Source organism: Triturus cristatus, chromosome 5_1 (genome assembly GCF_964204655.1).
Source record: "Triturus cristatus chromosome 5_1, aTriCri1.1, whole genome shotgun sequence".
NCBI classification, from domain to species: Eukaryota; Metazoa; Chordata; class Amphibia; order Caudata; family Salamandridae; genus Triturus; species Triturus cristatus.
This window is the reverse complement of record NC_140587.1, coordinates 419870536-419886855: the sequence shown is the minus strand read 5'-3', so window position 1 is coordinate 419886855 and position 16320 is coordinate 419870536. Positions and strand designations below refer to the sequence as shown.

Below are 16320 nucleotides of genomic sequence, written 5' to 3'. Positions count from 1 at the left end.
CTTAAACACTAACCTGCACAACCCGTCACTGCCCTAAACCCGAAAACACTACCCTGCACTACTCACACACCACAGCACTACCCTAAACCCTAAAACACTACCTCCAGCACGACCCTCCCCGACCCCAGTCTGCTCCCTACACTTAAACACTACCCTGCACAACACCCTGACACTACTCTAAACCCTAAAACTCTACCCTGCACTACACACACACCACAGCACTACCCCAAACCCTAAAACACTACCCCCACCCCAGGCCCAAACCCCCTTACCTCGCTCTCCTCGTGGTTCCTCTCCATGTTTCCTGCTTCGCTTGAGGGGCGTTGCACGTCGTTGTGGAACGGAAGAGCCTCAGTTTCCTTACAACGCGGTGGATCGTCATTACATTGCATGCGTTGTAAAAGCGCATGCGATGTAATTACATGCGTAGTAATGGCTTTGCGTTGTTACATCGCATGCGTTGTAACGCTTGCGATGTAATGGTATGCGGTGTAAAAGCCTCGTTGAAATGGCTGTTTACCTTTAAAGACAGGAGTGTCCTTCTTTTGAGGATCGAGCCTGCGAGATTATGCACAAGTGTCTCGCTTGTGAGACACTGTTATTAACACAAAGGGCGTGAAGGTCGCCCGTTACTTACCATTTGTTGGCTTGTGTGTCACTCTTCTTTACAGCCTCGTTCCTCTCAGTGAAGCAGGGACGAAGCACTGATTGATTCAACTTAATCAGTGCCTGTCCACTGCTCCCAACGTGATTGAGGTACTGTTTTGCTCTTTTTAACTTTTAGTGCTCTGCAAACAGAAGGCGTGTGACTGTCAGTCAGTCACAATACTTTATTCGGTATAAAAAGAATACCATAAAAGTACAAATAAAATACATCGTAGTTAAAAACAATCTAAAAACCTACATAATACACATTCAGTACATCAATCGTAATAGTGGCAAATTCAGTTTAGCACAATACATTTCTCTCAATCTTCCATCAAAGAGAGACAAACAAATAGTTATCTTGAGCTATGGTTCCTGTGACAATGATTTTAAAAACAATATATTGGAAAATAATTTAAAAGAAACCAGTGCACCAAAATTAGTGCAAGGCGCAGTCACTGAGGGCATTGGCACATTACCAAGAAACTTGTGATGGAAAAAGTACAACCCATGTTACTCCAAATTCTGCCTATGCCTAACAACTAGTTTCAGAAAATTAACTATTGATTTGGGAAAAGGTTCAGCATCTAAAAATTGAAGGGCAAGAAATGCAGGGCGACACCTGCGGAGGCCCCATACTTTTAAAATTGGTATGAGCCACTGTTTCCTCAAGTCCAGGTAAAATTTACAAAACAGTGTTATATGAATCGTGGTTTGAGGAGAAATCTCATCACAAGGGCAGGGTTGTAGGAATTTTTCCCAGGTGTTAATTTTGGGGAAAGTGACCAGATGGTGGAAAATGTTTAGTCTAAATCTAATTAGCAGGAATCTTTCATAGCCCGAGAAGTTAAAAGTTAAATAGGGCTGAGCTGCCAGGGTTGTTTGGATTTGTAACGAATGTTGCACAGTGACTTTGGAGACCTCACTAGACAGCCTCAAAGATTCTAAATGCGCCAAACAAACCTTTTTAAGCTGTTTTCTCGGTATTGCAGCAATTAAGGTGGGGGAATAATAATATTGTAACATGCCAAGGTCGCTAAGGAATCTCTTAATATAAGCAATCCATCCGATCTTGTGTGCATTATCTAGGGAAATACAGTCCTCTATGAACCCTCAGCAAAGAGTGGTTTCGTTAGACGACCAAATACGATGCCATAGGAGCAGGGGTTGGATCCTGATCAGATCTGTTGGATAAGACAAACCCACTTCCAGATGACATGCATAGGTCGACGTGCCCCGCGGGACTGCCAATAGAAATCTGAGAAAACTGTTTTCCACCCTTTGCACCTCCACCACCTTGGCATATCCCCAAACACCAGCCCCATATATTACGCTACCTATACATTTTGCCCTATAGATTTCTAAAAGTTCTAGCGTAGGTCGTCTGCCTAATTTGTTGGCAAAATTAGCCAAGGCAAGTGTTGTTCTCATAAAGATGAGTTTCCTCGATTCAATAGCATACTTCCAGGAGCATTTGTGGTCAAATACAATACCCAGATACGGATATGTAATTGTGCTCTCTAGTTTTTGGTTTTCAATAAACATGGTCTTTATGTTCTTGCTCCTCGACCCGGCGGACATTACAAAGGTTTTTTTAATGTTAATCTTCAGGTCGAGGTTGGCCATGAAAGTATGGTATTTCACGAGAGCACGCTGTAATTCCATGGGGGTACGAGCTAGAATTACAGCGTCGTCCGCATAGAGTAGAGCCGGTATTGGGCGATTGTTTATAATGGGGAGGTCCTGTGACCCTGTTACCATGGCTTTTTCCAGGCCATTGGTGTATAGATTGAATAAGAATGGTGCCAGGACACATCCCTGCCTTACCCCGCGCTCTACTCTAAACGACTTGGTTAACTCGCCCCCTAGGCCGTATCTAGCTGTGGCATCTGAATATAGTTCACGCAAAAATGTTATAAGGGACTCCTCTTTTCCCATGTCCGCTAAGATAGTCCACAGCTTGGTATGGTTAACACAATCAAATGCTGCTGAAAGATCGACGTATGCCATATATAGAGCCCCCCCCTTTTGCATTTACATATTTACCTATTAATAAAGATAGATTAAGGGCTTGTTCTGTTGTTCCCAGGCCCTCACGGAACCCAAATTGCAAGTCAGATAGAGCTTTATTATCTGATGCCCATTGCTGGAGGCGTTCCAAGATAACACGACCAGCCACTTTCCCCAGCAAATCCAACAGGGAAATAGGGCGGTAGCAAGATGGTGATTGGCGGTCCCCTTTTTTAAAGATAGGCACAAGAATTGATTGAGACCACGAGTCAATAAGTCCCAAAGCACAAGATGCTTGGAGAACCCTAGTTAAAATTGGCAGCCATAGATCCATGGTGAATTTAAAAAGATCGATTGGGACCCCGTCGGGGCCTGGGGCTTTACCATTTTTGGTGGCCGTTAGGGCGAGCTCCACCTCCTCGTATGATATAGCCCCCCCTTTTGCATTTACATATTTACCTATTAATAAAGATAGATTAAGGGCTTGTTCTGTTGTTCCCAGGCCCTCACGGAACCCAAATTGCTAGTCAGATAGAGCTTTATTATCTGATGCCCATTGCTGGAGGCGTTCCAAGATAACACGACCAGCCACTTTCCCCAGCAAATCCAACAGGGAAATAGGGCGGTAGCAAGATGGTGATTGGCGGTCCCCTTTGTTAAAGATAGGCGCAAGAATTGATTGAGACCACGAGTCAATAAGTCCCAAAGCACAAGATGCTTGGAGAACCCTAGTTAAAATTGGCAGCCATAGATCCATGGTGAATTTAAAAAGATCGATTGGAACCCCGTCGGGGCCTGGGGCTTTACCATTTTTGGTGGCCGTTAGGGCGAGCTCCACCTCCTCGTATGATATATCGATAGGCAAGGGAAAGGATGTTGCTTTTGACCCGGATAGAGTTAAATGTGTTGCGGTTGAAGGGAGGCTAAATATCCGCCCAAAATAATCAACCCATACCTGTTCATCAATCGCAACTTCGATGCTAGGATTAATCGTTGTGTCTGATAGAAAAGAGGACTTCACAACCTTCCAGAAGGCGGCGCTGTCCCTCAGAGTACATGATTTATGCAGTTTGTCCCAAAGGTCTTTTTTCAGGCTATTCTTCCTGCATTTAAAGGCCTGATTATAAATTTTCCTGAAAGCTGCGATCTCCTTGGTATTTCTTACCTTTTTATGAAGGGCTGCTTTCAGGTTCTGGTAAGCTTTTGTACAGGAACTATCAAACCAACCCTTAGTTCTATTTTTGCCAGTTTTTATATTAACAAATAGAATTTCCTTAATTGCTGCTAGCAATATTGTGAAATTTGCCATAATTCCCTCGTTGGTAGTGTCTGGGTCAAGGCATTTGTCAATCACTGGTCTTAGATTTACAACCAGTGTTGCTGTGATAGCCTTCTGATCCAGTTTTTCCCACCTTAAAGAATAGCCATTTAATCTATCTATTGTTAACTTATTATGACTTAAGGTTGTCTTGATGTTAAACCTCTCACATTTTTTGATGGTCTTTAGGGTAATACTATTTAGATAATGGTCGCTAATAGCGATATCATGAGTTTTACAGTTGAGTAAATCCTTTCCCGCTAACACCGGGAGAAAAATAAAGTCAATTGTACTTAGCCTACCTCTGCCATTAAAATTAGGCATGACAGGTATGGGAGGGTTCACCATATCATTGACATGAGCAAGATCCAAACCACAGATAGTTCCATTCAAGCAATGCCCAACTGAAGTGTGGGGGAAATGAGTTACCGGGTCGCCATTTTCATCCACAATACCACAAACTGTGTTTGCGCTCTGATTGCAAAGATTTTGATTAAAATCCCCACCCCATATTATAACCAACTCCTTGTGTACCTTATTGGATAATTCTTGGAGACATAAGTATATTTCCTTCATCGCCTTTATTAAACCATCCACAGAAAGATTATTATAAAAGTTCACTATTACAAGGGCCTTAGTATTATTCTGATGGAAAGTAAGTATTTGGAAGTTTAAGTCCAATTTAATAGGGACTATACTTGTGAATTGATGAGTATTAGATACAAATATAGTCAAACCACCTTTTGCTCTACCAGAGGGAGAGGGCAGTGCTGGAGAAAAATATGTTTTATTGCCCTCAACGTGTAGTTCGGATGGCGCCCATGTTTCCTGTAAGCATAAAATGCCAAAGTTGCGAGCGAAATCAAGCCAGATGCCATTCGCAACCTTTGCGCGCAGACCAGCAACATTCCAGAATAATATTTCCAGGGATGGATCATCTTTGTTTGTTACAGATTCGAGTTCCATTCCCGTAAATTCCTCATAGTGGATAATTTGGGTAATGTTGGAGGGGGCTTCTTCATTCACGTCACCATCTAGGTTCGAGTTATCTAAGTATGCACCAGGGGTAGATGTATTAATCATAGTGTTAGGTAACAGGCCCTCCAGCCGAAGTCAATCCACCCTTTCCAGTTCAGAGAGTTTATCAAAATAGTTAAAGGTCGGGATGTTATATCTGGTTCTAGTCCCTTCCATCAGTTCCACATTTACTATGCCCCTGTGACAGGTAGTTGACGATAAGAGGGGAAATTGGGGGTAGAAAAAACTCAAATCCCTAGTGTGGATTTCACTCTCACCGTAATGAGCAGGCCAATTGCATATATGTTGAACCACCCGCCTGTCCCTGAGGTTGATGACGATGCAGTCCCCCGGCGAATCCTTTCTTCTGTGACCCAGCCAACTTAACCTTCTCGCAAATAATATTTCCCCAGATATCTTGGACGGAAGGGGTCTGTTCTTATTTAGCCAATGCACAGCTTTATTTCTTAGCTCAGGTTAGGTTTCTGATTTTTCTTGGGGTAGCTCCGGAACGCCAACTAGCATGGTATATGGTGATGATTGTGGGGGTAAATCAATGTGTGGGAATGACCTCTTAGGATTACCAGTCGGGGAGTAATCCTTGGGAACACCGAGGTTATTATACACCTGTCCCGCAGATTCTGTGTCCTTACACAAGTCGCTCACCCCTCTTTCTAAAACCTTGGCTTCAGTTGCCCTTAAAGCCATCTGGGAAGGCCTAACAATAGTTTCAGTATTCTTCTTTGATTGAGGCAATAAAGGCCTAAGGCCAGGTAATGACTGGGTAGTATTATCGGAACCAGGTTTTTGAGGTCTGGTGCTTGGTTGTGGATCAATGGCCTTCGTGGGTGCTCTATACGTTTGTTGCCCTGGAATAGCAGAGGAGTTTTTCATTATTTTCTCCAAATTATCTATTTTTTCACCAATGCGTTTTACCCTTTCCAAGAGTAGTATCATTAGAGATTTCATGAGATGGTTAATTTTATCCAAGAGTCCCTCACTGTGTGAGAAAAAGGGTGATGGAGTAACAACTTTCTCTGTGGTTACAACGTGTGAACCTCTATAATTTGTTAAGATGGATACAAAGTCAGATACATTATTACTTACATTTTTCCCTTTTGTTGCGTTTGGTTTAGCAGCAACTTTCTTATGTTTATTACCACCTACATTCCCCTTGACATTTCTTACAATTTGCCCATCCTTGTTAGTATCTTTCAACTTACACCTGGCCTTCTGCCCTCTGGTTGTTACCCGCGAGCTGTCACTGTTTACGCTCAGCGGCGAGGCAGGGACCAAGATTGAACTTAATGGTGTCTCACAGGACCCATTGGCTGTAAGATCCTCTACCTGAGAAGAAGGAACAGTGATGGACTTATTGAGAAAGGTAGTGGGGGTCAATGATAACCTTGTTGAAAAGGGCAGGAATTCAGGGGAAACATTGCCCGTGGTCGGAGCAGTGTCCTGAGTTATGGGTATATGGTGGACCCCTGGAAGAGCAGCAAAAGATGGTGCCATTATCGAGTCCTGGGAGTTAATCAGTGAACATCGATATATTGGCAATGGGCAAAGGAGGAAGAGAACCAACAGGGAGAGAGAGGCGGCGTTCTGTATTTTCAATGGCATTAGCCACCACCCCGATGGTTTTCTGCAACATACGGTGAATTGCTGTCAGACTGGGTAGTGGTTGATTTAGAACAACTTTTTGATTTTAGGCGGGGACAGATAGCACGGGGTTATTCTTTCCCATTCTTTACGACTATGGATAAAGGAATAGATGTTGTGGACGCAGATAACAGCAGGCAAAGAAATACAACACTATGTATTACACAGGGAAAATATTATAACATGAAGAAGAATAACCTGTGAGCTACAATTGCAATCTGTGTTAATAGATTTTTTACACTAGCTGCCTTTTTTAACCCCTACCCTGCTCATGACGGAACCACTCCGTCATGAGCCACGGTCGCCGTGTGCTCATGACGGAGTGGTTCCAAAATAATCTGCCCCATGCAATTTTACCCACTCCAATCCAGAATAATTTGCCCCACTCCAGCCGGCCCCACTCCAAACCCATCTACTCCAATCCACCCGCTCCAATCCACCCCACTCTAATCTGCCCCACTTCAGTCTGCCTATTCCACCTAATTCAGTCAGCCCCACTCCAATCCAAAACAATCTGCCCACTCAGCTCCATTCTACTCCAACCTGCCACAATCCAATCCAAAATAATCTGCCCCACTCTAATCCATCCCACTCCAATCCAAAACAATCTGCCCCACTCCAAATCTGCCTCATATCAGCCCTCCCCACTCTAATCTGCCCCACTCCAATCCAAAACAGCCTGCCCCACTCTAATCCGCCCTTCTCCAATCGGCCCCACTCCAATCTAAATCCATCAGCTCCACTCCAATCCATCCCACTCCAATCTTCCCCACTGCAATCCAAAATAATCTTCCCCACTCCAATCCAAAATAATTTGCCCCTCTCCAATCCGCTTTACTCTAATCCGCCCCACTGCATATTTCCCCACTCCAATCAACCTCACCCCAATCCACCCACTCATCCCAATTTTCCCCACTCCAATACACATCACCCTAATCCAATCCACACCAATCCAATCTACACCACTTCCGTCCAATCCACCTAACCCCAATCCAATCCACCACAATCCACCCACTCCAATCCAAAACAATCTGCCCCACACAATCCAAAGCAGTGTGCACCACACCAATCCCAAGCAATGTGCACCACACCAATCCCTAGCAATCTGCCCCACCCCAATCCAAAACAATCCGCCCACTCCAATCTGTTCCACTCCAGTACAAAACATTATGCCCTACCCCAATCTGCCCCACTCCAATATAAAACATTCTGCCCCACTCCAATCAGCTCCCCTCCAATCCAAAACAATCTGCATCAATCCAAAACAATTCGCCCCTCTCCAATCCAAAACAATCCGCCCCACTTCAATCCAAAACAATCCAATCCACCCCACTCCACTTCAATCCAATCCACTGCACCCTAATCCAATCCACCTCACCTCACTCCAATCCAATCAATACCACCCCACTCCAATCCATTCCACCCCACACCAATCCAATTCACCCCAATCCAGCCAAATCCAATCTACCCCACTTCAACCCACCCCACCCAATCCACCCCCACCCCACCGCAATCCATTTCACCCCACTCCAATCTAATCCACCTCATCTAGTCCACCCTACTCCACTGCAGTCCAGTCTACCCTACTCTACTCCAATCCACCCAACCCTACCCCACCCAATCCACCCCAATTCAGTCCACCCCACTCAGTCCAATCTATCCGGCCCACCACACTCCAATCTACCCTACTTCAATGCTATTCATCCCACTCCAGTCCAATCCACCCCACTCCACTCTAATTTGCCCCGCTCCAAACCACCCAATTCTAATCCAGTCCTCCCAATCCACCCCACCCCAAACCAATCTTTTTCCCCATCTCAGTCCACCCCAATCTAATTCACCTCACCCCATTTCAATCCACCCCAATTCAATCCACCCTATCCAGTCCACCCACTCCAATCCACCCCACTCAATCTAACCCACTCTACGCCAAAGCAGTCCACCCCAATTTACTCCTGTCCAATCTACCCCACTACCTCAATCCACTCGAACCCACTCTACGCCACTCTACTCTACAACACTCCACTCTACAACACACCACTCCACTCTATGCAATTGCACTCTAGGACACTTTCTGCCACTGAACGACTGAACTCTACACAACTGTATGACACTCTACTCCCCCCATGACACTCTACTCCAACAAATCCAGTCTACAAAACTCTATTCCCACCCACTCCACGGTAGGACATTCCACGACACTAACTTTTAGCCATGCTGAACAGCAGCTACACTGGTTAAAACATGGCAAAACGCACTGCCAAAGCCAATAGCTCTTGTATAGGTGGAACGTATTGGCTTTGCCAATGCTTGCTTGATATGTTGTTGTGCACAGTGCAATTCCTCACAAATAGCAGACATGCTGCCACTTCACTACATAGGTGAAGCAGGTCACGGAAGTTCCTGTTTCTTTGTACTGTAAGCATTTTCGGCAGGTAATCTTTTCGGTGATGTAGACAGGTCAGCTAGATGGTGCATGAATCAATGTGACCTTCCTCTAAAAGAAACGTTTACAGTTACCCCAGGCATGTAATGTTATTTATGTTGCAAATATTTTCCAATGTCTGACATGAACTGTCTGTGGAGCACGTCTTCATTGATACCGAAATTATTTTTTGCAATATTCTTCCACAATCTAGAATTCTGTCAAGCTGAGGTCGTTATCTTTACTTTATTTTGCACATATTATTTTAAAGATACTTAGCCTACAATGAATGCAAGAGGAGCTGTCAGTAAGGCATCCATAATGGAGAGTTCTGGTCAGGATATAGTCTGCCCTCCAAATGAACTTTCAATTCACTGGATGCCAGAGGACATACTTTACTCTTGTTTCAGCAGTGGATTTATTTAAATGCAGTCAGAATAGCTAATGGCTCCCTTTGCATGCTTTGGCTTAAGGCAGGCCAGAACATAATGTTTGAGTTTTATTTAGTATCTGTCTTCTGTCTGGCAACACCAGGGCTGTGGTGTAGCCTCTGATGATTTAGCCTGAAGGAATAGTGGTGGCAGGTGCTTTGTTGGATGCTCCCCCACGTGCTCAGTGAGTTAAAACATGCCTCTTCAATCCAGAGGTTTCCTCAGTGATGTCTCTATCTGGGATGGAGACGCTTGAAGGGGAAGAGAAGTATCTGTGCATGACTGAGGTAGTCTGCACTGCGGTGGCCTACGGTCTTTCTATTTCCGCGTGGCCATGCTGGTTAACCATAGAGAGGGTGGCAATCTTATGTCGGTATTTATAGGACACATATCTGTCTGCCTTAGACCAGGGCGGTTTTCACTGGAGGTGCTGTGTATCTGCTTCCCATCAGTTAGGTTCTAAGTGTCAGTGGAAGAACAGAGTGTGATTTAACCCACCAGGACAGAATGTGCAAGTGAGCATGACTTGGTGAGTGAGGTCCAGCGAGTGTGGTCTTTCCTTGGCAAAGAATAGCAATCCTCTGTAATGGGCACAAGGATGTGGCCTCACCCAGGAACAAAATCCACACACATTGCCTTTAACTGTTTTTCTGCCAGGGTTCAAGTTGATTGAAGCCACTGTAATTTTCACTTCACCTCATTCAGACTTTCCTGAACCTTGGTTCTGTGGCGCATTCTCCAGTACAAAAACACAACCACAGTAGCCTTTAGATCCATACCTTGGTTTCTGTTGCGCATGTGCAATGAGAGTCTGATATATAGACTATCACCACTGAACGTTCAGTTTCAAAACACTAGGTCACAGCCACAGTGCTCATATTATCACAAGAATGATTAGTTTAGAGGATAGGCTCTCTAGTTGGACAACAACTATTTTACCCAGCATTGAAAAAAGCCAATAGGTTTGGCGGCATTTGTAATTATACATTCACATCGAGAGACAGAAACTCCGAGATACAACACATCTGCAGGCCTTCATCCACACTCAGATGATACAGGCACCATTTCACTTTATATTTGATTTCCTCTCTTAAACAGTGACAGGATCTCCGCGCCTCTTCAGTGTGTAACAATAAAATTACACTGCAGGAGAGATATGTGTTTCTGAAAACAGTGGAAATGTTTACTAAGTGGTTCTCTGTAGCAAAGATAATGAATAAGAGTAACTCTAGTGACGCTCTCTGCAGTAATGTCTTTTCTGCCAGAGGCACGAAATTTCAGAGTACGTCACCCCTACCTTCTGCTCTTCAGACTCTTTTACACTTCTCCAAAGACTCAGCACCATTTTATCAGAGTATATTGTTTAACATTATACCACTACTAATTGGTTCCATAATATTGATCCGAAACTTGATCGATGCTCCATCTTCTATATAATTGTGATTTTAGTCTTCTATATATGTGAGAGTACTGTAAGGCGCTTTACAAAACCCATGAGAAAAGAAAATGAATTGAATTAAAAAGCAAACTGATTTAAATATATGCGAGACCTCTGTCTCATACACATATTGACATATATAAGACCTCTGTCTCGACCTCATTCAAGTCTCTTTTCACCACTCTTTGTGCATCTTGAGATTAATGTCTCTGCTCCGTTTTTTTCTTTTTTACATTTGGAGGAGGTAAGCACAGACTGCTATAGTAAAAGTAAAAACTGCTAAATATTCCTTAGTTACTAGCCAGTCTATAAATGCCTCCTGCAAAGAAAAAGGTGGCAAACCTTTGGGAGCAGTGAAAGGGAGAAAAGCAGGGGGGATGACAACAAACATTATGTCAACAAGAGACTCTTTAGGCCTTGCCTGTCCTTGCTATGATAAAGGGATTCAAGTGGGAGCTTAGGATACCCCTGCAGTTAATAAAATGTACTCCTCAGCAAAATCTCTGGCTGTCTCAATAAAGGACTTTGTGGGGAAGCATTTTAAGCCCTTTGTGTTGCAGGACTAGGCAAATATGGGACAAGTGGTTTCCCCAGTGGATGACCTTCTGGAGTTATTAGATGCCCAGGAGAAGGGAACCTTGGATCTGCTTGGAAATTCATGAGAGATTCTCCCCCGTCTCTCCTGATCTCCCCGTTTGTTTCGTCCGCCCGAGCTGAGTTTTGCAAGCTCTGGAGAGGGGACTGGGTATAGAGTGCTGAGGAGAATAAGCAAAGCAAGGAAGAATCCGTAGATAGCCAGATGAGGAGAGAGCCGATATAACTGATTTGCCACTCAGTGGTGGGGATCAAGGGACCTTAGCTACTTCTGCTGCAAATATTAACTCCTTATTGTCAGGACCTTCTCCATGTTGGATGTCCTTCTTTTAGTGCAAAAAAACTTTACGCAGACTATTCGAAGTCTCTCTTGCAGCAAATGACTCATTGAGAGTGGAGACTGGACTTTTAAAGGAGATCCTTTGTGAACTAAAATCTATTAATTCCTGTATGCCCTCCCTTGTAAGACCGATAGCCTCTCAAACTGTGGGCAGTGAGGAGCCGCCAGCACAAGGAGGGCAACAGGGCATTTGAACTGTGTATATATATTTTTGGGGGGAGTTTTATATAGCGCAAACTTGACCCGAAGATATCGGGTATCAGAGCGATTTACATGAGCACCAGTTTCATTACAGGTGGACACATTCATTTTTGTTAGGCACGGGGAAATTAAGTGATTTGCCTAGAATCACAGGATGTTGAGCGTCCCTGCCGAGACTCGAACCCGGTTCCCCAGCTTCGAGGTTGACCGCTCTAGCCGTAAGGCTACATTCACTCCACATCCTCCATCCCTCTCCTTCTATATATCTTGGAAGCCAATGCTGGGTGGGGCATGAGTTGGCATTTTGGTCATTTAAAGGCAAAGAAAGGAAGGAGTGTCGGTACAGAGCTCCCACTCAGAAGCAGAGGGCAGTTAAAGACCATGTTGAACACTTACACCCTACAAAGAGCCAGCAGCTGTCTAACCTCGCCCATCCACAGGCTCGTTCCAAGATCAAGAGTAGAGGTTATACTAGGCACACCCCTAATGGAACTAACCTCCCCCTGCAGGCTGTAAGAAGTTTTAAGAGATCTGAGGACCAAGTAATGCCCCCTACTGGACAGCAAGATGTAGATTGTGGCCAAGACCAGGTACAGACCTTTTGTAGGGAACTCAGGGTAAAATATGTATATTTGAAGAGATTCAAAAGGGGAAAAAAGAAAACAATTTGAAGTCTCTAAATAGATCAAGTTTATTAAGGGCATTCTCATCCTTCACGGAATTGGAGGCGGTTACGTCAAGGGATATAGAGTATGTAGCCTTCACTCAATCCAAAGCAGATAGATAAGTCACAAAAGTTAATTTTAGCTCTCAACTTTTTGTGGACTTGGTATTAGTACCTATAATTGAGGTAGAATTCCATTGTTTAGAAGTGCCCCTCCTGGTAAACCATGCAGGCCTAAACTAAGAACAATTACATTTGGTAATTGGAGGGGAGGTAAACCCGGCCCGATCCCGTGTAGTGGGGTATAATTGAGGCACCTTAAAGGGAACCATTCTGTACCAACATAGAGAAGGAGTGATGGACTGTATCCCACTTTGCAATAGATTTGCGCGTCGATAGGGAGAGTGTCTCATCTGGGTGTGGGGGGGGGGGGTAGACAAGTGCAAGTGTACTAGCTAGCAGCCGCACCGGCCAGACTGGGGGTTATATCCTGGAATGTTCACAGGCTAGAGAAATTAATAAGAACGGCAGATCTTACCCAAATATGGAAGGAGAACCGGATAATTTATTTTCAGGAGACCTGGCTGGTGGGTGATCCAGTCCATTAGAGTGGGTTTATACAGTTTGGAAAAGAAGGAATTAAAATGGGTTCTGGGCGGGTAAGAGGGGGCTTACTGACATTGATATCGACTAAATGCAGCAAAGTAGCTAGAATCCTCCAGACAAGTATTGAGTGGCTTTTGGCCTTTTTTCTGGAATTGTATGAGGACTGTCTTCGGCACAGTAGCTTAATAGTTGCTAATGTATATATAAATCAGGTTGAGTCCCGGAAGGAGATGTCGGAAGTGTTTCAAAGTGATCTGCTGTGGTTGACAGGATTCCCTGGGGCTTTCCTGATACTCGTAGTAGGGGACTTTAACCTTTGTCTTGTCCCAGGGCAGATAGAGGTTGAGGTTTCCGATATGTTGGAGAGTTATGGAATCCCCAAAGCAATCGTCCCAGAATGTACTCAATCTAAGATAGAAAGGTAATTTACAAAATCCCTCTCTGCGTTAGGTTTCATTTGCCTAAATGGTCGTTTTAAGGGGGACATACCGGCAGCCCAAATGTTTTTGCACAGGAACCAGCATTGCCTAATAGATTATGTTTATACATGCTTGGTTCTTTGACGTTTGCACACGGTCTATGGTGTTAAGAATAAGGGGCAGTGATCATTGGTGCTTGAAAATGAACTTAGCTGCTGCCACACCTTCTAGGGATCGGGGAATCCCAATGGAAGTGACTTTTCCTAAATGTCTAACAACAAGAATAGATGTAAGGTATATCGCCCAGATGACTCAGTACCAAGTCCTCAATGAGTTGGAGGTTGGTGGGGACGCAGGCTTATCTATCCTGGAATGGTATTCTAAAACCATTGCTAAGGTAGTTAGCCGCTGAATGTCATTAGTACATTCATGTAAAAAGGAGGCTAAAAAGGAAAAGCCCTGTTGGTCTGCTAATCAGCTGTGCTTAGACAATGAGTGTTTTCTGGCTAGAAAGGAGCTAAGGAAAGTAGGAGGTGCTCCCTGGATTTCACAAATGAGATTGAGGCCTGTATTTGTGAATTTTTCCATTGATCATGTACGAGTTGTATTCCTCCACTGCACAGTTACTGCACCGTCTCCCTTCCAACATTTAAATATTCCCTCAGCTAGTGCAAAAGGATTTAGTAGATTATTACATTGATGTTGCTGTTGTTTATGACCTGTGAGAGTACTAAGCGTGTGGTTTTTCGTTGCCTTCTTTAGAAGAAACAGAAAGACATTCACCACGGCCAATGACAGTAGGTCTCTGTTATTTCTGCTTGTTAATGATCGCCACTGGACAGACATCTGCAACATATATTACAGTTAGCCTTAAAGGTGTTGGCTTTTTTTTTCTTTTCCCTTCAGAACCAGTGCCCCGAGGCGGAGGAGATGGTCTTCAGCCACTTTGTGATCTGCAATGACACCCAGGAGACCCTGCGGTTTGGCCAGGTGGACACAGATGAAAACGTGGTGTTGGCCAGTCTCCACCGTCACCAGTACAGCTGGCGCTCGCACAAGTCCCCACAGGTACGTCAGTAATCCTGCATGCTGCCTGTGCGCTCTGCTTCATTTGACATGTATACATGTATGGCAAACCATGTGTCTCCTCCTACTCGTCAGCTGACTGTCCAAAGCCAATCAAAAAATAGGTGCAGCAGCTTAAAGAGTTGCCGGGCCGGATTCATAAAGAAGAAGAGTCGGGTACTTGCAAGGACCGCTTGGTTTCTTGCAAATCCATGTGTGCATTGCTCCGATTCACAAATGGGCCTGTGTGCACGAGGAGCAGGAGCCTAGCTGTAATTGGTGCAACGGGTGCAGAAGCACAGGGGGTAGGAGCCCCGTTTTTCTTTCCTAAAGGCACTCTTGTTACAACCCTGAAGTAAAGATTGTCGCATCTGAGTGTGCTCATATCGGAAAAATAGCTTGTAAAACCGGACAGTTTGGAAGCCTAGGCAGTGGGCCAATTCAGATTTCTACATGTTTCAGTTCTTGAGTGGTATGATATTGCTGTGCCTATTCCTACGCCTTTCTGTGGATATATCGAAAAAAGTTATATACACATTTTTCATTTGTGAAATATGTCATTCTGAGTGTCGATGCTGTGACGTTTTTCCGAGGATATAACCGTTTCTAAGCAATGTATGACTTATAATTCACGACACTGCATGCACTTCCTACGTGTGATGTCAAACAGTGAAAGGGGGATTTGTATTACATGGTGAAAATGAAATTCATTTCCGCATGCCCTCTTCTCAAAGATCTCTACCTTCCAGCACCCAGGTTGGAATGCATTAAGGCCGTAGCTTTGGCAGTCTTAAACGCAGGTCTCATGCTGTGAGAGGAGGTCCCACTGACCTGCGATTGAGCGGGAGCCCTAGCTGCTTCCGCTGCCCAGTGATGCCAAAGTCAGTGGTCTAACTCTGTGGTAGCGTGACGTCTCGCGTGACGTGTGCTATCTTGAAGGGATCTGCGTCCATACCACCACCCTGTATGTCATCAGCAGAGGCCGCACCAGCCGTCAGTGCACTGAACACACATTTTAAAATACCAACAACAGAGGTATTTGCGCCTAGAGAGATGTTTTTGGCCAAAAGTCAGCAATGTAATTAAGTGCAGTGTTGGGCGTATGCCGCTAGAAAGATTTTTGAGATCTTTCCATGCCGATTAAAATATTGGATGGAGATTGACCAGGCTGTCAAACTGACCGTCCCTGAAGATTGAGAAGCCAGGCGAGGGTCAGGTTCGCGGAATGTTGGTGACTTCATAGATGAGAAATTATTTAATTTCTCATGGTAATTGCGGAGCTGCCAAGCTTTAAGACCTCGAAGAGCAGATTGCGCGATAAAGGTGAAGTCATGCATGCCTCCGGGTGAGGGACACGGACACCCCTGCAGGCGTCAGTACATACTTGCCTCGCGCCGCCTGCGCCTGGGGATGGCTCGCGCTAGGCCGGGCCTCGGCGCCGCGCGCTCTCGGTGGGAACGCGTCCTCGCGGGCTCGTGTTTCTGC

At 44.7% G+C, this 16320-nt stretch overlaps 1 protein-coding gene across 1 annotated transcript in view; it reads left to right on the top strand.

The window, feature by feature from the left end:
* Positions 1 to 16320, top strand: part of VPS13B (vacuolar protein sorting 13 homolog B) — a 2934705-nt gene that overhangs the window by 2641669 nt on the left and 276716 nt on the right. The window contains exon 43 of the mRNA XM_085605186.1: positions 14677 to 14838. Within this exon, the coding sequence (XP_085461312.1) occupies positions 14677 to 14838 (162 nt within the window). The remainder of the gene's footprint in view (positions 1 to 14676; positions 14839 to 16320) is intronic.